The sequence below is a fragment of the Lemur catta genome, chromosome 8, assembly GCF_020740605.2.
Source record: "Lemur catta isolate mLemCat1 chromosome 8, mLemCat1.pri, whole genome shotgun sequence".
Classification (NCBI taxonomy): Eukaryota; Metazoa; Chordata; class Mammalia; order Primates; family Lemuridae; genus Lemur; species Lemur catta.
In genome coordinates this window covers 52,048,386-52,076,156 of record NC_059135.1, presented here as the reverse complement: position 1 = coordinate 52,076,156, position 27,771 = coordinate 52,048,386, and the positions used below count along the sequence as shown (strand labels likewise).

General features: G+C 42.7%; 1 protein-coding gene across 1 annotated transcript in view; it reads right to left on the bottom strand.

Annotated features, from left to right (window-relative positions):
• WIPF1 (WAS/WASL interacting protein family member 1) overlaps positions 1 to 27,771 on the bottom strand; it is a 62,653-nt gene that overhangs the window by 17,134 nt on the left and 17,748 nt on the right. The window contains 4 exon segments of the mRNA XM_045558935.1: positions 345 to 474; positions 4,917 to 5,005; positions 16,304 to 16,558; positions 17,294 to 17,333. Of these exon segments, the coding sequence (XP_045414891.1) occupies positions 345 to 474; positions 4,917 to 4,967 (181 nt within the window). The 5' untranslated portion in view covers positions 4,968 to 5,005; positions 16,304 to 16,558; positions 17,294 to 17,333.

The following is a 27,771-nucleotide window of genomic DNA, read 5'->3' as shown; positions in this document are numbered from 1 at the left end:
TCGAACCCACATCCTGTGATTCCAGGGCTAGGGCTCTTTCCATATTTCATGCTGTCTCCTGAACTGTGGTGTCAGGAGCAACGGGTTAATCTCCAGAAAGTGTTGTGAATAGTGCAGAGAATCACTGCTGTGTATGTCTTGGACAAAGAATTATTATATTGGCTTCCTGCAGCATTACAAGGGAATCCAAGCCAAAGCAGTGGTGATACAGTCTTTTATTTTGCTAGCTTTGCAGCTGTTGTTAACCAGCACCCCCCCCAAAATTTTTTTTTTCTGGGAGGGGTAGGGTTGATTATTAGGCCATACGCCATTTACCTCCATGGAAAATAGCTTTTTTCACTTACTGTCCAATATTGGTGCACTTCTGTCATTGGTGACTGTCTTCTTCAGTTTCTTCCCTTTGTTGATATCAGAGAGGAGAGCATTTCTCCCAGCCTGCTCTGTCTTATTCAAGGTAGGTTTCTCTGTATTGGCCTGAAAGGAAGCCATACACACTTAATATTCATCTTTTGGATTAAAATCATGCATTCTAACATTCAGCTGGGACGAGTAGGGTATTGGAAACTTCATATTAAGGTTCTGGTGATAGGTTGTAAATCCTCCATAAGTTTTAGACTCCATATCATTTTTTCTAAGACCCAGATGTTTGGGAGCAGATGCAGCAATAAATTACATTCATTTTTAAGGCAGGATGAGTCAATCCCTGATTAAGGTCTCTGAAAATTCAGACCACAATCTGGCTGTAACCAACAGGGCCAGGTTACATGGATAGACACAAGAAGGGAATTTTAAGTCTGGGAGGATTCTGCAGGGCACTGCTGGGCTTCATTCACCAGAACGTGCCTGAAGAATAGTTTCCCTTTCCCATCTTTTAGAACTAACCTGGTGCAAGGGAAAAATTGTCTCTAGCTAAAAGGGTCAGCAGTATTTTTTTCAAAAACCCACAAAAGTTTTAGAAAGTAATTTCATCTGCCTCCATTGCCAAAGATGCTTTTTTTCTTTTTAAGTCAGATTTATTGAGATATAATTTACATATAGTGAAATGATCCTTTTAGTTGACAGTTCTGAGTTTTGAAGAACATATACAGTCATGTAACCACCATCAAGACATAGAACATTTTCATTATGCCCCAAAGTTCCTCCATGTCCCATTGGCCTAAGTGTGACCAATGTTTAATTCCTTGGAAAGCTTAGTTTACAGGAAACTGCATTATGGACAAAGGTGCTGCTTTAATATGCTTGGGTATTTTCTTGTATTTCCAGAATTCCAGGGAAACATCCTTACTATGAAATTGGGATCTCATTCCTCCAGGGTTACTTTAGGGAGTGGAGACCCTAAGAGTCCAGCATATGGACCTGGAAGTAGGCATCTGCCTGTGTCTGTTACACTCAGAAACTGGCTTGGTCTTGCGTGGTCCCAGGGAGAGTGGCTGCCCCAAACCCAGGGGTCCTTCCTGCAGACCTGAGAGTCCTGGGCTGGCCCCAGCCTTTCTGAAACAGATGAAGGGATGTGATTCTAGACGTGCCAGTTAGGGCCATAGTAGGTAAAGCTGGGGAAATGCAGGGCTTGATCCCTCACCTAGCCTTTTCTTCTTCTTCTGCTTCTTTTTTTAGACACAGGGTCTTACTCTGTCACTCAGGCTGAAGTGCAGTGGAGTCACAGGCGTGGTCATGGTGCACTAAAACCTTGAACACCTGGGCTCAAGTGATCCTCCCACCTTGGCCTCCGGAGTAGCTGGGATTACAGACTCACACCACTGTGCCTAACCTTTTGTTATCAGAGTTAGAGGCAGAGGGAGAGCTCAGGAGAACCACAAAGTAGGCTAAATAGAATTACTGTATAAGCCGCGTACAGTGGTTTAAGTCTATAATCCCTGCTACTCAGGAGGCTGACATGGGAGGATCACTTGAGCCCAAGAGTTTCAGGCCAGCCTGGACAACATAGTGAGACCCTATCTCTAAAAAAAATTTAAACATTAGCCCAGTGTGATGGCACATGCCTGTAGTCCCAGCTATTCAGAAGGCTGAGGCACAAGGATTGCTTGAGCCCAGGAGTTTGAGGTTGCAATGAGCTATGATTGTGCCACTGCACTCCAGCCTGGGCAGCAGAGAGAGACCCTATTTCAAAAAAAAAAAAAAAATTTAAGTTGGAAATATCTTGAAATAATTAAATTATGAATTATTATTTGCTTATAACTGTTAACATTTATATAGCTTTTATTCTGGGGTAGGCACTGTTTTCAGCACTTTATTTGTATTACTTCGTTTAGTCTTCATCAATCCTGTGAGCTATTATTTCTGTTTTACAGACAAGGAAACTGAGGCATAGGGAGGTTAAGTCATTTGTCCCAGTCACCTGGTTAGTATAGGAGGAGCTGGGGTTCAAACCCTGGCAGTCTGACTCCAGAGCCTTCCTTATAATCTGACAGACGGTAAATGTGGGTCCTAAAATGCCCCTTCCCCATCAGCCCCAACACACCCTTGAAGTAAGACTGTTAAAAGTTTCTCGGATGTCTCTCCAGAAATGTTCTGTGCATACAGTTTGCTTTTGCTAACAGGATTACCCTCTATTGCTCTGAAACTTGTTTTTTCAACTTAACAACATACTTTGGACATCTGGCAAAGAGCTTTTGAAATGACCTACTGTCTTCATTTTAAGGATGAAAAAATCCTGAGGCCTAGAGAGGTTAAGTGATGTGTCCATATTGGATCTCTTAACAGTTTGGGGTCAGCAAGCTTCAGTGGCCTCCTGTTCTGCCTCAGAATTTACTTTGACACCTGACCTCCTTGGGTGCTAACTTCTCTTGTGTCCAGGGCCCTTAATTGTGTTGTTCCACTAGGGCAGTGTCCTATGATGGCCACCAACCTTTCTTTTTTCTCATCTCTAGATCTTATTTATCCAGGACGTTGCTTTGAATTAGGTAACAATGGCTAGAAATGGGTTAATAGGATAAACAAGGGTTTCCCAAACTTCAGTCATTCTGGTTCAACATTCATGATTTGTCTCATCTTCTCATGCCACCTATGTCATTATTTATTTAATATTTTTCATTAAGTCAATTCACTATATTACATACTATAGTGTTTTTCAATGAACGTTTTCTTTTAAATTAGCTCAGTATTAAACCTGGGTTAGATGTGCTAGTTATAATTTTTAGAACACATTACAATAAATATATGACCATTAAAATTTAAAAAATTAATCCCTGTACTACCCAGCAGTGTTATACAACCCACACTTTTGGGGAAATATAGATAAACTAATCCTGCTCTGTTAGCCAGATCAGAGCTTCTCAACTTATCCATGTGAAGGACCAGTTTTAAAAAATTTTTTTCATCATGAACTGACACTTTTATAAAATAACAATTAATTATTAGAAAAATGAGTTAGTTTTAAAAAAGATACGAAATTTAATCTTAGAAACAGACAAAAAAACACCATCAAATTGCTGTAAATGTTTTTAAATGCTTACTCTCAATGTCTGTTCTTATCTCCCTGGGGACCCTAACCAGTAGCTGGAAGACCACACTTTGAGTCACAATGAGCTAAATAATGGTCAGTTCTTCCCACTAGGTGCCAACTTCAGATGAATTATATAAATGTGTCCCATGGTAACCTGGGACGAGGGACTTTTCTTCTCTTAGCCTCAGTTTCCCCATGTGAAAAATGAAGGGACCATCAGTGTGAGGAGGCCCCTTAGCGGCAAAGGCTTCACCAGCTGGGGGAGGCCTTGGACATGGAATCATCTCGTAGCCTTTCCATGTCACCACACTGAGGGCGGCTGGCTTCCTGGAAGAGGGTGCACCAACCTCCCTGGACAGGTCGACCAAAGGACCATGATGAGTCCAGTGAAGAAATTCTTTTGGGAGGCAGACATCTAAATGCAAGCGTAGATTTAAAGGGGGATGTGAGTGTGTGTGGAGGTGGTGGTGGGATGATATTTGTCAAAAACAGAGTGGGAGAGGGAAAAGGCAGAAAAAACGAAATGAGTGAGACTGGAAGACACTTTAATGGATGCACTGAAGACAGAGACCTGGATTTCTGGACCGTCTTGCTGTTGGGGCTCAGAAACCAACACCCCAAAATATTGTATTTTGACATGCTGAACTGAAGAAGCCTCAAGGTCTCTCTGAGCATCTCCTGTCCCCAAAGCACAGGATGAAGCTGAAGTTCCTTTATCTGCCTAAGATCCACACCCACCCAGGAGAACAATTGTGTTTTCTTACCTTCCCTGTAATACCAAGAAGGTAACCACCCATGAACAGACCCTTTAACAAGATGGTATACAAGTTAATTTCTCTTCCCTAACCCAATCATTCTCCCTAGTAATCCCATCAATAGAATTCCTCCCGCCCATAACCTGTTTTGCCAGGATGGTATGTAAGCTTCTGAACCCCTTTTTGGAGTGGGTAATCACTCTGTGGTTCTCCCCATGTACACGTGATTAAAATTTGTCTGCCTTTGTCCAATTAATCTGCCTTTTGTGAGTTGATTTTTCAGCAAACCTTCAGAGGGCAAAGGGGAAGTTTCCCTTGGCCCCTACACTGCCCAGAGGTGTAAAGGCTAGACGTTGAGCTCACTTGAATGGGAACAGTGCACGCTGGTTTCAAAACTGCTCTGTGAACCTCTGTCTTACGACAGCACGTTTCCTTCCTTGGACACGGCAGAGGAAACCTAAAAGCCCACATTCCATGCTTGTCCTATGCATCACAGGAGACCTTACACAAACAAAACCCCTCGTGTTGTTTGCATTCGCTGGGTCTCAGGGTTTGGCTTATGCTGGGCACTGGGAAACCCTGCCGTATCACATGCAAGCCAGAATGCAAATGCATTTAGAACAAATACAGGTGTGCCAGGGTTTGACTTCATTTGGTTTTCTGTATGCACAGAAAATGAATGGGGAGGGGATACTCACCAGTGCAAATGTAGGGGGTGGCGGGGGTGCCGGAGGGGGAGGGACGGGCATCTTGGACTGTTACGCTTTCAACAGTCTTGCTGATAAATCTGTAAAAACAAGACAAAAAGAAACAGCACAGTCATGTATTAGACTTCTTAGTAATTCCCCGCGCCGATCGTCCTCCCCCCTTTCCTACCAAAGTGACAGCTTCACATAGGTCAACCTTCAGGAGAGACGGGCTTACCTTTACCTCCCTGCCAAAACGTTGCTGTTCTAGAAGGACCCTAAGGGTGGGGGCGTCGGGGGGATGGTTCTGAGCCAAGGTGCTTGGCGAGAACGGAAGCCACGTCTAGTGCCCCAAGCTGCGCAAAGCAGGAAGGTTTTCATGCAACTGGTACAAATGTATCCCGGCCAAGTTTGATGGAAAACAAACCCACTTGAGTGGCTCCTCTTCCTCACTCATTTCCAGGACAAAATCCTTTCTTGCTCTCCCGCCCTGCCCACCCCATGCCACACTGGTTGGTTTTTCTTCTCTGCTTCTCTAGCGGAGATTGTGACATTCGCCGGCATCTACCTTTGTTCCGCCCTCACAGTTCTCACAGTCCCCCAGGGAGGGGAGACAGGATCACTAAGGGGAAGGGAAAAGGGAGGCAGATGAGATGGGGGTGTGTGCAGTGATCCTTATTATCTTTGGTGCACTCTAAGACCAGCCACTGCTATCCTTGTGCCACTGAGCCTTTCCTTACAGACCTAAGTGAACAGGGAGGAGTCAGGCCTGTGACTTCCGGCTGCTCACCAGAAACGCACCTCTGTCTGCAGAGTGCTTGCTCTGGGAACAAAGGGAAGGCTGTGGCTGGGTGGGAGAGTTTAGGGACCCTGGCTGGGTGGGTGGGGTTAGCAGGGTGGAGGGGTCAGCCTCGCAAACACAAGGGGCAGGAGAGATGACAGCAAAGCACCCAAAGAGTTACACCAGCCGTGAACTCTTTCCCCCAATCCCTGGAGTCCTGTCCCTCAGCCTCAGCAGAACCCCTCATCCTGGCCAACGCCTCGCCCCCTGCTCTCACCCCTAAGTCACGCCAGCTTCTCCCACCCCACCCTTGGTACGCAAAGTGTAGTCCCGGATAGGGAGCTGACCTAGGAGCTGCCAGAAACATCGACTCTCAGCCCCTCAGCCCCTCACTGGATGTGCTTCAGCATTTTGACAAGATCCCTGGGCGATTCCTGTGCACTAAAGCTCTATCATAGAGTCTGACCCTTAAACAGTGGGCAGCCTGGGACACTGGCCACCTGAATAACATTATTTCCACGGAAGATGTGTCCTAAGTTTCAAACAGCAGAATTATTATTTTTTGAAATTCTCAGTAGTCTCTTAATTGCAGAAAACAATTTCTTAGAATTGAAAATATTAGGCCGGGCACAGTGGCTCACGCCTGTAATCCTAGCACTCTGGGAGGCCCAGGCGGGTGGATCGCTCGAGGTCAGGAGTTCGAGACCAGCCTGAGCAAGAGCGAGACCCCCCGTCTCTACTAAAAATAGAAAGAGATGATCTGGCCAACTAAAATATGTATAGAAAAAATTAGCCGGGCATGGTGGCACATGCCTGTAGTCCCAGCTACTCGGGAGGCTGAGGCAGTAGGATCGCTTGAGCCCAGGAGTTTGAGGTTGCTGTGAGCTAGGTTGACGCCACGGCACTCACTCTAGCCCGGGCAACAAAGTGAGACTCTGTCTAAAAAAATATATATATATATTAATTTCATTTAATCACTAAAAGTTAATGTGGAAAATTTATACCTTGAAACAAATAACCTTCTATTAAAATAATGCTAGATGGTTTGCTTTCTGTGAACAGAAATGGAATGGAAAAGCCACAAGGTCACTGCTGGACTCATCATGGCTGCTGGGAAACAAGAACACAGTTTGGAACAGTTCCGTTTCAAGTGGGCTGTCTGGAAATTGCAATTTTTAAAACTTCCATGGCAGCAACAGCAGCTGTGGTTTATGGAGAATGAGCTGGACCCAGGCGCCACACTCGCACTGTCTGTCACTCCTGCAATGACACCCCAAGCTGGCTTGACAGTGCTCATTTCACAGGTGAGCACACTGAGACTCAGAAATTAAGTCATTCCCTAAAAAGCCTTGTGGCAATTCGTTCAAATCATGTCCTTTTAATGATCTAATAAGCATTTTTTGGCAGGCTAATTAGTGCCACAGCTCACCTGCTAACTAGATTGGAATCTGTTTTTCAGTAAGAGACTGTCTCAGACAGGATTCCTTCCAAATGCGTTCCTTAAGTTGGTCCTTTCTGCATGACCTTTTGTTTCCACGAGCCAAGCGGGCGCTGCCAGCAAGGTTGGGTACCTGCGGCCTGTGGCGGGTGGCCCTCTATAAAGCGGCTCTCCAGCCACAGACGGCACGGTCAGAGGCCTCAGAGTCAGGCGTCTCCGAGGACCGGGAGGAAGGACAGGGATGTTAACTGAATTTGGGACCAACTAACTGTGAAGGATGCTAGATGGATCAAAGCTATTAACCGAGCTGGGGAAGGCGGCTTACCAAGGAAGAGGGGTAGCCTGACCTGCCCGGTGGCGGGCCTGAGAGCTGGGCTCCAGGGAATAGTCCAGCCATATGCCTGGTGGATGAAATGTCCCTCAAGACTCTATTTTATCTGATCCATGTTCACCAACTAACCTTCTGTCATTCTGCCATCCTAACACCTAGGAAGGTGTGGCTTCTTGTCAACTAACAGAAACTTTTCATGGATGTGGTTCTCCTGTGTCTCTGGTTATAGACTCCAAATTAAACCTCTGTCCTGCATAGCTTAAGGGCCACACTGTGGACTGGGGACCCCTTCAGGGGACTGCCACCCTGAGAGGGCTCCTTAATTATTTTACAATTCTCTGTTTTTGCTATTTTAGTACGGTCTGTGCCATAACTGACATAAATAAACTTCTGGACCACCACTCCAGGGGGGACTATGCTAACTTTGTGGTCCAGAGGGCTAGTGTGGGAGAAATAGCAGCAGCTGGGGCTGGGGCCAGGGCCAGACTGCAGAAACAAAAGCTGGCAAAACCAAGGCTCAGGAAGCAAGAAGCTATCAAAGGCTTCAGGGTCTTGCAAGAAGTGCGGGCCTTCCCCTCCAGGCTACCTTAAATAACAGCCCGGAGAGGATCTGCGGGTGAGCGCTCTCACTTTCCCCTGGCTGGTGCAGAACCAAGTGCCCTCCTCCTCCACTTCTGCACACTTGTCTCCCTGCCCCCACCTCTCACTCCCCTCCAGATGAACCATGCCCACTCCCACTTCAGTGCCAAAAGGGGGTGACAGATCACCACGTACTCCTTGTTCCTTTTCAGCTGAATAGCTGCTGGGCACATTCTGGATTTCTACAGGCTGGGGGGTCTCTAGGGAAATGCGTGAGAAAACCCAGACTTTGATCCTGCCACCTCATTCACCCCATGGATCAAAGGAGCACCAAGCTCATGGTGCTCCATGCCAGGCGCACTCCTTGGTTGCCTTCCCACCAGCCTGTGGACTCCACCTCGTCTCCCAATACCTGGTGCAAAGTAGGGTGTGGAGTGAAAGAACCAGGTATCACATGGATGAGAAGGGGTGGGGTGGGGCTGTGTGTGGTGAACCCTTATCTTTGGTGCACTCAAGGATCAGCCTTTGCTATCTTTGTGCTACTTAGCCAAGTGCTTACCATTGGAATGGACCCCAGCATCACCCCTAATGCATTGTGAGGTTTGAGCAAAAGAATCAGCCCTAGTTCAGGGGGCCTTGCCAGCGTTAAGTACTAGGACTTATTTTCCTAACCACCTCCTACTTCCCCAGTGAAGTAGAGCCCGGAAGGCTTTGGGAGAACGGGGGCTTCCCTCCTCTCATGGAGTTAACCGCCCACATCAGAGTCAGAGCTGGACCTTACTAAAGGCCTTGGCACCAGGACACGGACCAGCATTCCTGCCTGGATCCTCCACCTGCAGGGTCAGTGGACAGAATTCAAGGGGTCATGAACTTGGATGAAAAAAAAGTTGCTATTATTTCTACTAAGCGATAATTGAAATTTAGCATTTCCTTCAATTATGAGTGTAGGTCACAAACCATAATACCTGCAATTCTTTCACCGTGTACTTTTCACATATTATATTTTCACATCATCTTACAATTGCAGGTCAACAATTTTGAAAATTCTGGCAATGTTTAGATCTGTCGCTAAATCTTATTGTTTAAACCATTAATAAAGAAGTACATATTTTAGTATAATTATTTTCCTCTGAAATTCTCTGTATTTTATTTTATGCATTTAAAAACTGTCATAGGAGTCGTCATAGGAGTCCTTTGGGCTTTACTGGTGTGGTTTATGGAATGAAAAAGTGAGAACATGAGACCTGGGTCAGGGAAGTTTGGTTCCGAATCCTTGCTCCGCTACCTATTAAGCCTGGGACAAGAATTTAACTTCTCTGGGCCTCTCTTTCCCATCTGATAAGTGGAGAGTTGTTGGGAAGATTAAGTGGAATGGTACGTGGCAAGCTTTCAGTACTGCTTGGGAGAGCACACCATTAGTGGACAGGTCTCGGATCTGTCCTCCTTGAGGGTGAGGACAGGTCCTGCTGGTGCGTAAGCTGCCAAGTGCGTGGCAGAGGAGGGATGGACCTGGGGGCTGAGTTGAAGGGCTCAGGCTTTGCCCAGTAGCGGTGAGTAGAGCTGCATGGGGTGGGAATGAGGTCAACTGATGACTGGGCCTGACTGCATTTGGTTCTTCCCTTGGAGATGGCAACATGGCAGGAGGGAGGCTCTGTCCTAGGGCCAGGAAGGGCCCTAGAACAAGGGGAGGGAGGGCAGCAGTTCCCCAAGGGCAGCCTGTCATCTCCTGCATCAGAATCAGCTGTGTGCTGCGTCCCACTCTGCACCCCTAGTCAGGCTCCCGACAGTTGGCAGGTCATACATCTACCCCTCTGCTAAGCCTTGCCCTCCCACCCAACCTCATCCCAGGCACTGAGGATGAATTTCAATGTTCAGATAATGTTCTTCATAGGCAGAAAAGCCAGACTTTCTAAAATGTTCACCTGGTGTGTTGAGTTTCTCATGGTTTCATATACAGTGTAATGGACTGAACTAGGTCCCTGCAAATTGATATGTTGAAGCCCTAACCCCCAGGACCTCGGAATGCAGCTGTATTTAGAGATTGGGTCTTTAAAGAGGTCATTAAGTTAAAATGAGGTCATCAGGGTGAGGCCCTAATCCAATAAGACTGGAGTCTTTACAAGAAGAGGAAGAGACATCAGATATGTGCACAGGCAGAAGGACCATGTGAGGACGCAGTGAGAAGGCAGCCTTTGCAAAGAAGAGAGACCCCAGGAGAAACCAAACCTGCTGACGCCTTGATCTTGGACTTCTAGCCCTCAGAACTGGGAGAAAACAAATTTCTGTTATTTATCTGCCCAGTGTGTAGTATTTTATTACGGCAGTCCTAGTGGGTGAATTTACATTATTAACAATCCATGTTCATCTATTATCTATTAAGGATATGACAAGATAATGGCTTTTGAATAAAATATCCATCAATTTATTTCTTACCCAAGATAGTTCTAGATTGTCACACATTAAAAAAATTTAAAAAATCAGCCCGAACCCTAGAGTATGTGAGTGATTGCCAATGCTTTATTTAATAACAAAATGAATCATTCAAAAACCATCAAATATTAGGTGAAAAATAGTTGAGGTAAGGCGAGAGATCTACTGATAAATCTTTTGTAAAGGAAATGGCTTTATGGGTTTAGAGAACAGAGTAGAATAATTTGCATAAATGACTTTAAAAATTCAGTTATTGGTTCTTTGTTGCCTGCCCACATACATATACACTCTCACACACAAATATACATCAGTATTTGGAAATTCTGGATTTCCTAGTTCTGTGAATGAATGGCTTTGTTGGTTTTCCTACAGTGTTACTAGTTCAACATCAAGGTTTAACACTCACATCAAGGATCACACACTGATCCCAGGCCAACCAGGGCATCTTGCAGCCTGTACCCATTTGTCAAACATGTCACGTGAGTTACAATGGGACACCCTGGGAGAAAGAGACTGGCTTGGCCCGCTCCCCACCAGTACAGGGCACGTATTCTCCCTAACGGCATGGCCAGCTAGAGGCTCAACCCCAGCCCACGGTTCAATCCAGATGTGTCCCAGAAATGCATGGTTTCCTCTTCAATGTGTTCATCTAGGAAAGCAGAATTTTCCCTGAAAGTAAAATGATCGATCTCCTTGGGATCAAAACTATGGGCTAGTTATTTAAATAAGCTGTTTCTTAGTTTCATGGCCAACTTAAAATTCATTCTAGATTGCACCACGTGAGGGCCACACTACAGAATGGCATGAGGAAGAGAGTGATTTCCCACAGTCCCGCAGAGAACACAGCTGACAATCCCCGGAAGGCCAGGCTCTCATCCTGCATGAGGAGGGTTCTATCAGAGACAACAGGAGCAGCTTGATCCAGTTATGTTTATCACGATTTTGGAGTATCCAAAAATATAAAGCAATTTGCTCTACATAAATTTTGCTAAAAGTAATCCTTAAATACTATCCTACCTAAAATGAATGGGGGAAAAGTGAACTTTTTTATCTGAAATGGTTGAATCAATACAGGGGGATTTTATGTGATGCACATGTGGGATTAGGGCAGGAGGACAGTATCAGAAATAATAAAACTGGACAGATTCAGAGACCCATCTGCTCTCTTGCCCTCATTATTTTCTATTCTTTGTCTTATTTTTGTTTACACTCGTTTACATCTTACTTTATATATAATGTTTTAACTCAGTTTCAGTATGTATTTCTCATGTGCTTTTGGCTTCTTCAGGTTACACTTATTTGTGGGTTTTTTTTGAGATTTGTTTTCCTCTTGCTTCCAGAAGGAGAGTTGTAGAGAACGGACACCACAACAATACACAGAGATGAAAATAAAACACTAAAGTTGTATTTACCCACAGAAGTACTCAACAATAATTAGATTTTAGATGAAGAATGGTTGGGGATTACTAATAACTCCTATTATTTTTATGTATATATCCTTCCAGCTTGCAAGTACACACACACACACAGATCTCTCTCTCTCTCTATTTACATGTATCACACACATACATATACAATTGTTTGACCAAGAAATATTAACAGAAGAAAATTTATAATACATGTAACTCAACACCATTTTAATGCGAAAAGTTTCTTAAATTCATACTGAGTTATTACAACCATAAAAAATGATTGCAGGGGCACTCATTGCAAAGGCAATGAATCCACTCTAAGTTACATTGCAAAAATAAAATCACTTAGCAAACTCCAATTGCTGCTAAAATCCTGAATTTTAAAAAGCATGCAGCTTTGGGATTCCTACTTCTAATTATTCTTGATTCTATTCTTCAGAGACTCCTCCATGATGCAAACTTCATTGGATGTATTTAAGATCTGAAAACCATTACAACTAATTAAGATGAATTTGGCTTTGTTCTGCAACTTCCTGTAAAAATGCTCAACAGGAAAATTGATGCTCACAGTAAACCACAGTCATCCTGTTTCTTTAACACGATCTTTTCACAGCTGCAGTTGCCCGGAGTTTCTATTTGATGATGCGAGTCACTGTGCAACATCTCCGCCTCTCCCCACCCCTCCCCCCAGCATGTCGTTGGGCCATTTTAGAAACTTTTAATACCTTTGCAGAAAGGTTTGTTTCTATTATTGCTACTCTTCCTCTCCCCAGGCTGCCGGGCCTCCTCAGAGCAATGAGGCCATCCATACAAGAGGGGAAACAGAAAGGGCAGCTGGACCCCAGAGGAAGCAAGAGGCAGAAAAGAGAAACAAGCTTTACTTTATAAGCAAATCAACAGCCTCACCCACTAGTTATTATTCATCGTTATTCTCCACTGGAGCTGAATGTGGAACACTCACTTGCTGAACACGGAATCCCTCCTTTCTCAAAATACACTTGCTCTTTTCTCAGTTGACCATCATTTAAAACAGGATCTTAAGTGACTTCTGCTTAGGTTGTCTTCTCAATGGTAAAGGTTTAAGTCTTTGCTGTACTTATAAGGTCCTTGGCTATTTAAAAAATGCTTCTTTTAGAGTTCTTTCAGATAAAGAGTTGATTTGTTTTGAGAGGGGTGAGAAAGGCATTTTTCAAAGAAGACATTTTGAAGCATCTATAATGTCATTAAGATTGGCTGTCTAGGAGCTTGGGCACAAACCATTTTACTGTAAGAGTAACTGCTGGGGAAATAAAGGTTGCTATAAAGCAAAATTATTTCTTAATCCACTATTATACATATTTAATTTAAAAAGGAATACAAACTCATACACACCCAAGACCCTTTTAATGGTGAAAATGCAGGTTAGCGAAATGACTAATCTGTCATTTAACTGAGGGAAAGGGAAAGGAAAGCTTTTTTTACTTTATCCACACAGCTAAAACGTGTTGGTTTTTCTCTCACTACTTCCCATTTCTTTAAGGGGCTCAAATCTCAAAGCTAAAGCCTTCCTAAATTGTCAGCAACACATTTGGTTCTACTAGAGGGTTAAAAAAACTTCTTTTCATAGGCAGTGTTCAATGACCTGTACCAGAGAATTAAGATCTGCCATTGGTAGCTGAGAAAAAAATAAATAAAATAAATTAAAAAAAAAAAAAAAGAAAAAAGATCTGCCATTGTTCTCCACTACACACACACACACACACACACACACACACACACACACGCACGCACACGGCATATATGTCAACACATTTGACATATTGTATTCATTTTATCATTGAAAGAATAGCCCTTTAATATAAGCAGAAGTGTCACCAAATTTCCTTCCGAAAAAGGCCAAGATTTAAAATGGAAAATACTTTACTTGAGATTATTTGTTTTAAAGACATTTACTGCTGCTGTGACACTTAAAGCAAAGTATTTGTAATCCCAGATCCCCAGAACCAGAAAAGAACCTCAAGAAATCGTACCATTTATTATATTGCCTCCAAACTGCACTTGTGGAAAAAGCTCTTGCCATTCAGAAAGCTTCCTTAGTTTTTAGGTGGCCTTGGGCAAATGATTTAGCCTCTCTAAGTCTAGTTTCGGAAATCAAATGGGGATAATAGCATTTACTTAATAGGGTTTTTCAAGAGTTACATGAGACAATACTTAGTAAGTATTAACCATTTTTAAAAAATAAAATAAGCAAAAGTAAACAGCCTAAGACATAGTAAGTGGTCAATAAATGTTACTGTCTTTCCCATTTAACCATGAGAAAAAGAAACCGTGAGCTGATTTAAACCTTAGCCCACGTGTGTACCCCCATGCAAACCTCTGTATTATAGATAAATGGTGAAGGGAGATGTATATAAGGGGCATTTTAAATTTCACAGAAAAGCATACTGATTAAAACAGTCCTTATTTTAGCATTTTTTTTTTCACTTTTAATTTTCAGGACCAATGGTTGCAAAATGCAGACAGAGGTATTTATGACAGTCCAGGGGAAATATTCTTTTCAGTAAGTACATGTATGACAATTTGGAAAAACAAAATGAATCAAACCTTAAACCAGAAACGTATCACAATTTAAATAGCCAGAAACTGCCAAAGTAAATGATGTGTTCATGAAATGTTAAATAGAATTCAAAAGGGCATAAAACTTGAGGGGTCCAGGAATTAGGTAGGTCATTTCCTCTTATATTATATTTTAGCATAGGTTGGGGAACTTCCAGCCTATAGGCCAGATCTACAATTTGATTTCATCAAAGATCAGAGTGAAATTGCTGCTGGACCCCAAGAACTCATTTTCACCACAGGGAGTTCTCTGAATATTTCATTTCATCCAGAGTATCTGTAACTTTTAAAAATCTAGCTTTTGGAGTAAGGAGCTGTGAACAATTAACCCATGAATAAATTTTTCAAAGAGCCTTAGAAAACCTGATTTTAGGTAAATCATTTGGCCTCTTTAGACCTACAAAAAGAAGAGTTTTGACTAGATGATGCTTCAGTTCAGAAGTAACACAACTTTATGAAGTTAACCCATTATACTCTAGAATGCTAGAAATCGTACCATCTCCAAGTGGATTGTGAGAGTACAGCTTCCACACTAATCCCCTCGAAAGCTTTCCCTATTTTCTCATCTTCCTTTCTCACAATTCTCTCTTATTCTTTCCCCTGCCTTTCATCTTTCTCTCTACCAAGCCGGCCTACTTTTCTTAGTTAAAATCCTTCTGCAGCCTTTTCTTCATTGATCACTTCTCCATTTTCTTTTTTTAAATTAAAAAAAATTTTTTTTGAGACAGGGTCTCACTCTGTTGCCTGGGCTAGAGAGCAGTGATGCCATCATAGCTCACTGCAGCCTCAACCTCTTGGCTCAAGCAATCCTTCCGCCTCAGCGTCCTGAGCAGCTAGGACTATAAGCACATGCCACCACACCCAGCTATTTTTTATCTTATTTTTTTTGTAGAGACGGGGTCTCAGACTTCTGCCCTCAAGTGATCCTCCCACCTTGGCCTTCCAAAGTGCTGGGATTACCGGTGTGAGCCATTGTGCCCAGTCTGCCACTAAATTATTTAAAAGAACTTGTAGTTATTGAATAAAGTTGTATGTGCCTTCTTAACTTTTGAAAGCTTTATTTTATTTCTTCATGGGGAAAAAGGAACGTAAGTCAAGTTACTTTTTCATAACATCCTAGAAAAAAATATTTTTAATACAAAAAGTTTCCCTAATTCTGCTCTGTAGGTCTCTGAGTATATATGGCTTGAAAGTTTAAAATCACAATATTTTATGCCAAAATATTAATCACATTAAATGTATATAGTTATAACAGGTGCTACAGAATTTGATTTGCAATAGTGTTTGTACACTGCACTGTTACAATGTAAGCAGAATTATTCTAAAAGACGGCTTAGAAAGGGTTTAGTTTGGGATTTGAACTTAAGTAACACGTTCTGCAGCAACAGAACTGCAAAGGCTTAGTTCCACAGTATTTTCGTTTGAAGCCTCCGCTGATTCCTTTTACTTTAAAAGCACTTACTATTGCTGGCCAAACCCAAGATTCAGAGGCAGTTGTGTGGACGACTGTACCACACAGCGAAAGCACATGTTTACTGACGGACACCCCCATTCATTAAATGGGAAAACGGGGAAAGGATTCCTGTGGATCCTAACTTTTCTAGTGGTCAGGAAAATTTCTACTGAAAATCCTGCTTACACTTTTTCTCAAAATCAAAGTAATGAATCACCCACAATCACCCTAGTGGTAAAACTAGCATTCTGGGCAATAGGAATAGACTGCATGATCTTCTACTGAAAAATTAAACAGTTTTATCTCAACATGCTATGGCCCATTACCAGCCATTTAGCTGATAAAGGAAATACATTTAGTTCGAGTATCATTTCTCTTACCGTTAAAGGGTACTGTAGGAAGCCATGATCGGGGACACAGGCCAACAGTGAGCAAGTGAGACAAGAGCCACGCGAGAACACTGTCCCTGAGAAGGGCATCATCTTCTAACGCAAACGTGGGGTCGTTTTCAGACAGCCATTTTGGACAAGCTCTGGCCTCTTGTTAACTGTGACATACTGAGTCAGAGGCAGACGTCCTTCTGTGGGTATTCGCTTCCTGTCTGATTAATTTGTTGTTTGTTCCTTCCTCCTTTGCTGCAGAAAAAGAAACTACATCGGTTTTGCTTAAGAAGCAAGCAAGGAAAAAAACCCTAAATTTAAAAAATTAAGTGTTTCTCTTTCCCACAAGGTGTACTATAGCTGTTTGGTACGGTGACAAGTGGAGATCAGCATTTCCATCCAGTTAACTTTATTCTAGACACCGCCAAAAAAATAATTGTTCATGGAACTTGAGAGTCCTTTAGGAAAATTCTGTTTGAAAGCATCACTAAATACTAGCATACTTAGTAATAAGGAAAAGAGTTGCTCAAGAGATAAAAGCTCTTAACTGCACTGATAATTAGGCTAAGTGACTTTTCTTGTCATTTACAGAGCATTCAAGTGTGTAGGGAGAAAGTTACAAGTGTCAGTGAAGAGAGCAGGTCAGGCGTCTAAGGCAAATGACTTTTGAAATATGATTTTGGGGCCCATGCAGGATAAATAATATACACTCAAGTCAGCTGCAGATCCATTTCTATGCCAAAATGCTTTGTTTCTGTCCTCCACGCTTAGTGGGGCAACAATAACTCTCTCAGAAGATGCCTGACAAAAGCATAGAGATAGTCAGGGCAGAGGGAGGAAAGTCAGGTTTTCCATTCCTACGGGGCTCTACGAGGTGGACGGCAATGGAATGTGTGCAGAAAACACTATATGGAAACCTTGAGTTATGTATAGAACGATCTGAAAATACTCATGATTTTTTCTTGGCCCAACTGGAAGGTTCAGACTTACATTTGCAACACACACCATGTTAACTCTGAGAAAGAAGTATCTGTTGAAAGAATGAAAAACAGAGGCATATATCAGAAACTTGCTTCATTGTAAAATCTGAACTTCATTCAGGTCCCGATTTTGCTGGGTGAAGAGTAAGGAAGCATGAAAAGATCGCGAGTTGTCTAACTGTAAAATGATAGAACGGGGCTGGACACGACGTTTTCAGCTCAGGTAGCTGCTGAAAATGTGTGGAGGCATTTCCAGTTGCGGGTGGGAAGCAGTGGGTGGGAACAGTGGGAGGAGGGGCCTATAGGGTCATGGGTGGGGCCAGGGATGTGGAATTTCCTACAGTCCCACCCAAAACACCAGAGGTGCTCCTATGGAGGAGTACTGGGACAGATGATGTCTAAGGACCTTTCAGACTCAAAATTCTCTAAGGTGTGAGTCTAGTGGCACGAGCAGTTTCATGATGCCAGGCCATGGGCACAATTTCTGGAAGTGCGTATCCAAGGATTAGTGACTGAGAGCCCTCTACTTTGCCCAGGGCTGCCAGCAGGCAGGGACTCCATTCCCCTTGTGTAAGGCAGGGCCTAAGTAACGTGAATCAGTACATACAGGCATGGGGGCTGGGCAGAGGTGGAGGCCTGCTGCTGTCATCCACTTCCCCTGCTACAGACCCTCAGGAAAACAGAAAACTTGATCAACTATCAAGTAAATGCCTGAGTGGATCTTTGGGGAAGTCTAACTGTAGTTGGGTCTAAAAGAAGAACATGGGCAATATGATGATTCGCTATGTATTTACGGAATTATTTTTCAGTTCTCTAAGTAAGACACCCCAAGATACACACACACACACAGTCTCACACACATACTGTTCATGGCTACTCCCACCCATTAGGGAATGCTCCGTTAGAAGGCATTATGTCACCTACAAAGCTGCAGCCCTCAAGACATGCAAGGGGGTAGGTGTGTAGATTTTGGGTGTATTCCCACAGTCAACTTTGGAGAGTTTGGGTCGATTCCTGCAGTCAGCTTTGGGCACATTTATGAGGTGTCCACTATGCACAATAGGACATAAATCAGATAATGTTCCTCCCCTGCTTAAAACCCTCCAATGGTTTCTCAATGCACTTAGAAAGTCCAAATCCTTTGCCTAGGCCCACAGGAACCCATAAGATCTGACCCCTTTCTAGCTCTGACTTCATCTTTTTTTTTTTTTTTTTGAGACAGTGTGTCGCTTTGTTGCCCGGGCTAGAGTGAGTGCCGTGGCATCAGCCTAGCTCACAGCAACCTCAAACTCCTGGGTTCAAGCAATCCTCCTGCCTCAGCCTCCCGAGTAGCTGGGACTACAGGCATGCGCCACCATGCCCGGCTCATTTTTTGTATATATATTTTTAGTTGGCCAGATAACTTCTTTCTATTTTTAGTAGAGACAGGGTCTCACTCTTGCTCAGGCTGGTCTCGAACTCCTGACCTTGGGCGATCCACCCGCCTCAGCCTCCCAGAGTGCTAGGATTACAGGCGTGAGCCATCTTAAATAGCATTCCTTCTTGCTAATTTACCTTCCAGTCCTTTCTGTTTCTTAAATGCACCAAGCTCATTTGCAGCTTGGGGTCTTACATTTGCAAGCCCTCTTGCCTGGCACATTCATCTCCTGGTTCCTCCTTGTTCCTCAGATGTCAGCAAAAATGCCCTTCCTCGGGTCCCATTCTGCTCCTGTTTTCTTTTATGCATAGCACACATCACCAATCGGCATTTTATTTAATTGTTTATTTACTTATATGTTTCTCCCCACTAGAATTCAAATTCCATGAGAACAGGGACCGTGTCTGTTTCTTTCCTGCTGTTACCTCAGCACCTAATGCAGCATCTGACACCTGGTAGGTGCTTAATAAATAGTGTTTTGTTTTGTTTTGTTTTTTGGAGACAGGTTCCTGCTCTGTTGCCTAGGCTGGTCTCAAACTCCTGGTCTCAAGCAATCTTCCCACCTCAGCTTCCCAAATAGCTGGGATTACAGGCATGAGCCACTGAGCTCAGCTCAACAGTGTTTGTCAAATGAAAAAGAAAATCAGTATCTCTTACAAATTCTACCATAACATAACATTCCCTTAAAAGCGTAGGATTGTTCCCCCTGGATCAGTAAATAACAAATATCAAAACTAGACTTAAGCATTCACGGGAAAAGCTGTTAAACAGAAATTTTCCAGAGGAAAAATCAGTGGGTAAAACCTTTAGCCCATCAGTGGGCTTAGCAATGCATGAGAGTCTTACGCAGTGCAGGTGGCTTATGTCATTGAGCAGTGGGAAGAGAAAAATGGGTTAAGAAAGTTAAAAAAAAAAACAATCAGAAAGGAAAGAGAGGAAATAAAAAGATAAAGGAAATAAGGCAGGAAAAGATGGAGACAGGGAGAGAACACTAGCTGGGCCGGGGAGCGTTCCAGCTGCCTCTGCAATAGTGAGGTGTTGGATGTAACAGTGTTCCCAGATCAGTGTCAGCTTTTCCAACAGCCATTTTTTTTTTTTTTTTTGAGACAGAGTCTCGCTCTGTTGCCTGGGTAGAGTGCAGTGGCATCACAGCTCACAGCAACCTCAAACTCCTGGGCTCAAGAAATCCTTCTGCCTCAGCCTCCCTAGTAGCTGGGACTACAGGAGCGCACGACTATGCCTGGCTAATATTTTTCTATTTTTAGTAGAGACAGGGTCTTGGTCTTGCTCAGGGCTGGTCTCGAACTCCTGACCTCAAGCGATCCGCTCACCTCGGCCTCCCAGAGTGCTAGGATTACAGATTTGAGCAGGCGCTATCCACCACATTCTTAAGGAATTCTAAGGCTGAGGAAGACTGCAGAGATTAAAGTCCACACCATCCCTAAGAGACGAGGATCCAGAGAGTTTACGTGGCCTACCCATGTCACAGAGCTGGCAGCAGCAGAGCTGGGCCTGAAGCCGGGGCTCTGCTTCAGGGGCCAGTGCCGTTACCATTCTAAACTTCAGTTTAGGTTCAGAAAGGCGACTCCATCTAACTCCTTCCTATAAAAGGTGGAAGGAAGAGGGGTGGAGAGAAAAATGCGATACAGAGGGGAGAAGCTGAGGTCAGTATTTGTGTCGTGGCTGTTACATTATAACCAAAGGCCCGAGATAAGTGGACCGAGAACCTGTGGTAATAAAGACAACCACAATTCTGGACTTAAAAGAGAATTTTAAATGCGTATCTCTCCCCCATTCAACACATAGATCAGTCCAAGCTTAGTGATAAGACAAAACAATAATCAATAAGCTCTTGGACCAATCACGTAAAGAAACCTCCATATGAATCTATAGAAAGAAAAAACCAAGAGCAGACAGATCGTAAAACAATAGGGTAGGTCTCACCAGTCTTAGAAACGTGCTGAAGAATCACAGCCAACAACCCTCCTGCAGTGGCCCCAAATCAACACAGACTAAATCAGTGCAAAAGCAACATGTATAAAATATAAGAACATTCGTTTTTTAATAATTCTGGTTTTTTCAAGTCGTGTTTCCATGACTACCTGTTATACTGTAGTATTTGCCCTAGTAGTGGAAAGATGTTTATAACACTGCTATTTCTCCAATTCTTCAAGAGCGGAATGCCCCCCTTATAGCATTTTAGGGGGAAAGAAAAACACACCAGATTACATGTACGCATCCACTGTGAAAGAAATCTACTTTCAACATGTTAAAAGATGGGAATTACATAATTTAAAAGACTAGAAATAAAGGAATCATCCTCTCCTCCCCCATAATTATCAGTATGGTTATATAGAGGATTGACCATTTAAAAATAATCTCAAAAATATAGAGAAATTAAAAACAAATTTTGTCGTACTCCATGCCCTGTTAGTATAAATCGGTATAATCTTACTTGGGGAAAATTTTGCAATATGTGTTTTGGCAGCTCAGCAACTATTCACCCTACTAATAATGATGCCTTTTGTTTGGCTGGTTTTTTGTTTGGAGAATTATCCCTCCCTCACCCTCAGACCAGGTGGATCTAGAGGCGTTCACTTCCACTCCAGATATAGGAACGTGATTCAGGGCTGGCTAATCAGAGCCTTAAATTCATTTGGCTATAGAGATTGTTTGGTGATAGCCCGTGATATCATCAGAATCAAGGAAACTTGTGCCAGAGGCAGGTCCTCTTCCTGAGGGAGGAGGCAGGCACTGGATCTCTGAGGATGCAGGGGCTGGGCCTGCTGCACACATCCGTCAACCACATGGGGTCTGAAACCAAGACCAACAAAATGGGAAACTGGGAGATAGAGAAAAACCAAATATTGGTGTTATTGGTAGGGCCCTGAACCTCTCTATACCTGAAGTAAGCCCTACACTTGTTAAATAATATTAACAAGTAAATTCTCTATTTCTTGTTTAAGCTAGTATGGTCAGATTTTCTATCACTTGCAATACAAAGAATCTTAAGTGATATAGGAGTTGGTATTAGAAGTGAGTGTTGAATGTGACTAACCCTAGAATGTGCAACTGGCTGATGACGCTTGAGGGAAAGCTAGCGTAGGCTGTGTAGCCTGCCTGGGCTGGAAAGTTGGCAGTCCTTGTTGTATGACAGCAGAATTGCTAGTTACGCTGCCACCTATTGAATCCTGGGTCTAACACATGAGCCTACTGATGGTACCCCATTAAAGGATTCAGTAGGAAAAAAATTCAGAATGTTGGAGTGTGTTGGCTACTTCTTGTGGCCTTCAGTAATAGCCACAGGAAAGAGAGAAATTTTGGCTGAAAATTGAGGCACAGAGGGAAAAAATAGGGCGTTGTTAATAGAGGCATTTTTTTGCCTGTGATCTGCAGCCCAGATGGTTGAGAGTCAAATAATCTGGAGCCTTGGGATTGGAAAACCCAAACTCTCTATTCTACGCTAACATTAAATTGAGCAGGGTCGGAGCCGAATATAACCATGAAAGACATGATCCCAAATGCCATAATCCCAAATGTTGAAATCCTGAAAGATCAAAATCCTGAAAATACAATCTTGGAAAAAATAATAAAAATTGATTTAGAAGATATTTATTTACATTTTTAAACGGGGATATATTTGAGAAACATAAAAATGTGGCAGAAAACTTCAAAGGCCACTTTACATGATAAAATAGGCAATAACAGCATACATATTTTTACAAGCATAAACACTCAGGTACACTAAGTGACAGCTGCACAGGTATAACAGTAAGAGAGCATAAGAACCGTATTCATAAAGCAATAGGTCAAAAAGGGAAATGTATAAATGCAAATCCTCATGGTTGGTAATTACGTGCACCCAGCTTTATAACTTTGCTTATCTGAAATACCGTGACAAACAACCAAGTCTTTTGACGAGATCAATCAAAAAGCGTGATGGGTCACCACCGCATACGCAGTTGCCCAAAGAGCTGAGATCTTGAGAAATTTTCTTTCACAAATGAGATGTACAAAAACAGACATTCCTTCATTTACTGAGGAAGTTTCAATGTTTTTACATACACACATAGTACTTACAAAGTCAATGTTGTGATAATAAATTTTCGTGAAGATGAATTTGCAAAAAATGCATAAAACTAATTAGAACTCTTTAAAAGTCTCTACACAATTTATACATTCAGTATTGGAAATGATGCTAAGATAAGACACATAGCATAGCAAAACATAAAAAATAATGCTGGCAATTTAAAATGGTGGGAAAAAAACTAAAAAGAAAAAGAAAAAAACAAAAACACCTTTAAAACATTTGACATATGAAAAGTGTATCACAGGGATAGATTATGGGCAATGCATGGTAACAGTTCATAAGAGCTGGACTAACATGATGCAGCTAACCTGTGATTGTGATTTTCAGGATTTTAGAAGTTAGGGATTTCAGATTTTAGAATTCAGAGAATTAGAGTTTAGGGATTTTGATCTTCTGGGATATCAACATTTAGGATTATGGTGTATAGGATTGTTGTGTCTTTTGGGATTATGATGCAAACCCAGGGTAATCCTACTCTGCCTCCAGTGGTGTAAAGTGAGCAGCCCTCGCCAATTAGAGCCTTGGGGTTCCCAGACTGCAGTGACTGGTTCAGAGATGAACATGTGACTGCTTCTGAACGAAGGAGATCAGTGACACTTACTCTAAGATGTTGGGGGGCTGGACTGGTTGTATTGTACCCACATTACAAAGGAGGAGGCTGAGAATGAAGCCAATCCAGCCAAAGAGCTTGAGGGAGCCTAAAACTTAAGAGGTATAGCAATGAAATGCAACATGTGGATGTTACTTGTATCCTGATGCAAGTAAACTAAAAAGACATGAGGCCATTGGAAATTTGGATATTAACCAGATATTTAATGATAGTAAGTTATTATGGCTAATTTTTAGGTGTGATAATGTTATTGTGGTTATGTTACATTTTACAAAGAACCTTTACTTTTTAGACATATGTACTGAAACATTTGTGGATGACATATCATGTCTGGGTTTGCTTCCAGAGTAATTTGGAAAAGAGGGGACAGTGGGTAGGGGTACAAATGAAACAAAATTGGTGATGAGTTACCCATTCTTGAAGCTGGGTAAGGAGTACATGGTAGTTTATTATACCATTCTACTTTTCATGTATACTTGAAATGTTTCCATAATAAAAAGCTTAAAAAAAAAAAAAAGACTTGTGGTTCATTCCCTTCTTCATCCACTAGAGGCTGTTAAAGAGGTTTGCTCACTATTATAAACATGCTAAGGCTTTTAGAAGTTACAGAGTTATAGAAGTTACTTTTTACTTCTCAAAATGATCTCTTTTGCTCTTGGATGAAATGGGATAGACTGAGGGCTCCCCTATAATGGTTCAGAGCCCAAGTAGTTCCTCTCAGAAAAGGATTAAACTCTTAAAATCTGAGATCCATTAATAGTGGCAACAAAAAAAGCAAAAATAAAAATTCCAACCAACCAGCCAAGGAAGAAAGGAAAACACCCCTCATTCTAGATTAGCACTGTCCAGCAGAAATATAATTTGAGCCACATGTGCAATTCTGTATTTCCTACTAGCCATGTTAAAATAGTAAAAAGAAACATGAGATTGTAACAATATATTTTATCTGACACACTACTTAATAGGATCATTACAACATGTACTAATTTTTTTTAAAAAAATTGTTAATTAGGAATTTTGCATTCTTTTTTTCACATGAGAAACTGGGATGTATTTTTCTGCTGGCGGCATTTGAAGTGCTCCAGGCCACTACCACACTGGGCAGCACAACTGTAGACAGCCAGGGTCTGACGGCAAGGCCCTGTCTTACTCATCCCTTTCCCTGGCAGGATGCCTGGATGACACTTAACAGATTTTCAATCAACGTCAGTCTTGGAAAAGTCTTGGTCCACCCACAGCCAACTCTGGGCTATAGCTATAGATTCAGGCTGGGAGCCACTGCTTCTGGTGGCTCTGGGGATGTGTGCACGTCCCTGAGCTCCGTTTAAAGTCACTAAAGGCAATTTCATGACTCTGCTTATGCGGCCTGGGAGACGGTGAGGGCCGGGGGGTAGAGACCATCCCAGGTGCTCCCCTCCGATCCTGGGAGGGGGCTTCACACTTTGTTCCCGAATGTGTCACAGAGGTGTGTGTGCTTCTTCCTCCCTTTCTTAGCAGACCCTGCCTTTCTCAGCGGCTAGGCCGGAACAGAATTTGTTCTACTTGAATGACCCCAGATTCCCACCAAGAACTTCCCCGTCCCATTTGGCCGCTCTGGACTCTCCATATGACTGACTGGGAAAACAGATTGTTGGAAAAACACTTACAGGTCGTCTCTAATGGGATTGCTCCCCTGTCAGGCCACAGACAACGAAAAACGCTTCCTGCTGGAGCACATGCATGTACGTTGGTTCTTTGACTTCCAATGTTTATGCAGGGAACATGTTAGGATCAGAAAAGGTGAGATCACAAGGTGAACAGCTCCCCAATACTTTTTCGAGGGGGCAGTTTTTTGTTTGTTTTTTTTTCTTTTCTTTTCTCCGTGCTCACCAAGTGACTCATTCCCTGCAACATGGAAGCAGCTTAATCCAAAGTCTTGGACCATTTCATTCTGTTTCAGATCCCTCCCGACAGAATGATCAGTTGGTGGCTTATGTAAAAAGCTCCATGGCTACATTTAAATATTGACTAGTTCAAGAATAGCAAACCACAAAAATTTGAGGTATAAAAACCACATGTGGCTTATATTTTGCAGGATACCCTCAGAAAGATAAATGGACAGAGATTAAAAAAAAAAAAGAAACCTAAATGGTCTCTTCCTGTATCAACCCCACCATCATCAAAAAAACCGAAACTACAATTAAACAAAACCCAACCTGGGTGCTACTCTTTGGCTTCTGGGTGGCATCTGTGTCTTGGCAAGGCACATAAGGAGCTGTCTGCACACCAGGGCTGAGGTCAATGTGTCAGAATAACCTCACACAACATCCGCCTCGGTCAACAGCCCGGCCCAGCCCGAGCGGGCTCCTCTGCCACAGAGCGTCCTCCTTCCACGCCGGCTTCCCCAGCCTCCGGCCCGGCCATCACCGCCTCTCCCCTCGGCCTGATCCCTCTCTCGACCTCTCAGTCCTCTTCTCCAGCCAAAAGGAAAGCTCACAGAGCTGCAGCAGTACGTTCTGTGATCTTTTCATCTGCTCATGCTGTCTGTGTGTCTCTCGCTCCATCGTTAGCCAGCGAGCATCGCTGCTAGGGCCCCTGTGCACAGCAGCAGCTCAGCTAACACTCAGGGTCTATCATGGACCAAGGACTGTCTCCAGTGTTGAGGATGGTACAAAGATTAAACAGACAAAATTCTCCACATTCACGGAGCTGACATTCATGTCTGGGTTGATGATGTGATGGAAGGAAAGTGAATTAATTTATCCCGTTTTATGCAGTGTAGGTGTTCATTTCGGCCCAGGCTCATATCATGTGACAAAGAAGGGCTAGGGCGTGGTGGTGCATACCTATGGTCTCTGCTGCTGGGGGTGGGGGACGGTGAGGTGGGAGGATCACTTGAGCCCAGGAGTTTGAGGTTGTAGTGAGCTATGATGACGCCACTGCACTCCAGCCTGGGCAACAAAGCGAGACCCTGTCTGAAGGCCGGCTAATTCAGGGTGACTTGGATGTCAATGTACAGCGCTCATGATTTCTGTACAAACATATTTGATGGTACACTGCTAGGCCAGCCCACAAAAGTCTATTTAATCCATAATGTGACTAAACAAAAACTTTAGTTCCAAGTCCTGAAAGGAAAGGACTTACAGGTGACAGAGGGAGAGGAGAAGGAAGAAGGTTTGTTCCTCTCTGGTGCTGCCCAGCCTTGGCCTCTGCCCCGCCTTCAGGCCAGCCCTACACTTTCCCTTGACCTCAAACAGGACTCCTGTTTGAGGAGCTCCTGTCCCCCAAATATTTCTTACTCCAGATTATAAATTCCCCTTCATTAAGGCATCAGGAGGGAATCAAGCTATTGTCTTTTAAATGAGAGAGGATGTGTTAATTAAAATGATGTTGAATTTTGTTGAGATAAAAGGAGACATTTGGTTAGAGGGAGGTACCGTATAGAAGGGTCACACTGTCTGGGGTTAACTGTCTTAAGTTTCTCCCACTTTTTATTCTTTTCTTCTTTCACTTAATAAAAATAACGTTTTCCTTATTAAAAAGTTACACATGGCAAAGTTTGGAAAATATAAATTTTATATACATGTGTGTGTGTATATATACATATATATATATATATATATTTTTTTTTTTTTTTTTTTTTTTTTGAGACAGGGTCTCACTGTATCACCAGACTGCAGTGCAGTGCCATCATCATAGCTCACTACAACCTCCAACTCCTGGGCTCAAACGATCCTCCTGCCTCAGCCTCCAGAGTAGCTGGGACTACCTACAGGCGTGTGTACCACCACACCTGGCTAATTTTTCTATTTTTTGTAGATATGAGGTCTTGTTATGTTGCTCAGGCTGGTCTTGAACTCCTGGCCTCTAGCAATCCTCCTGCCTTGGCCTCTCAAAGTGCTAGGATTATAGGTGTGAGCCATCATACCTGGCCAAATAATACATTTTTAAAAATCACTCATTAGTACCCAGAGAAAACAAGTTAACATTTTAGACTTTACTTCCAGTCTTTCTGTCTTCCTCTTTCTATATTTGAAAAATGTGATCATACCGTGATCTTTTTCACATCTTCCCATGTTATTATTCTCTTAACACAATTTTAATAGTTGCATATTTCATTTTATGGATGTTCTATTATCTATGTAAATATTTTTCATTGTTAGACCTTTAAATTATATCCAATTTCACTATTACAAATCCTACTATGATTAATATACTTAAATCTAAGTGTTTGCAGTCATTTCAGATTATTTCCTTAGGATAAATTTATTAGAGTGCAATGACTGGAATAGAAAATATGCACAGGTTTGGTTTTTTAAAAAAAAATCTGGATACATATTGTTAAATTATTTTTCCTCAAAGTTTTAGCTTCCAAATTCCCATGAGTACCCA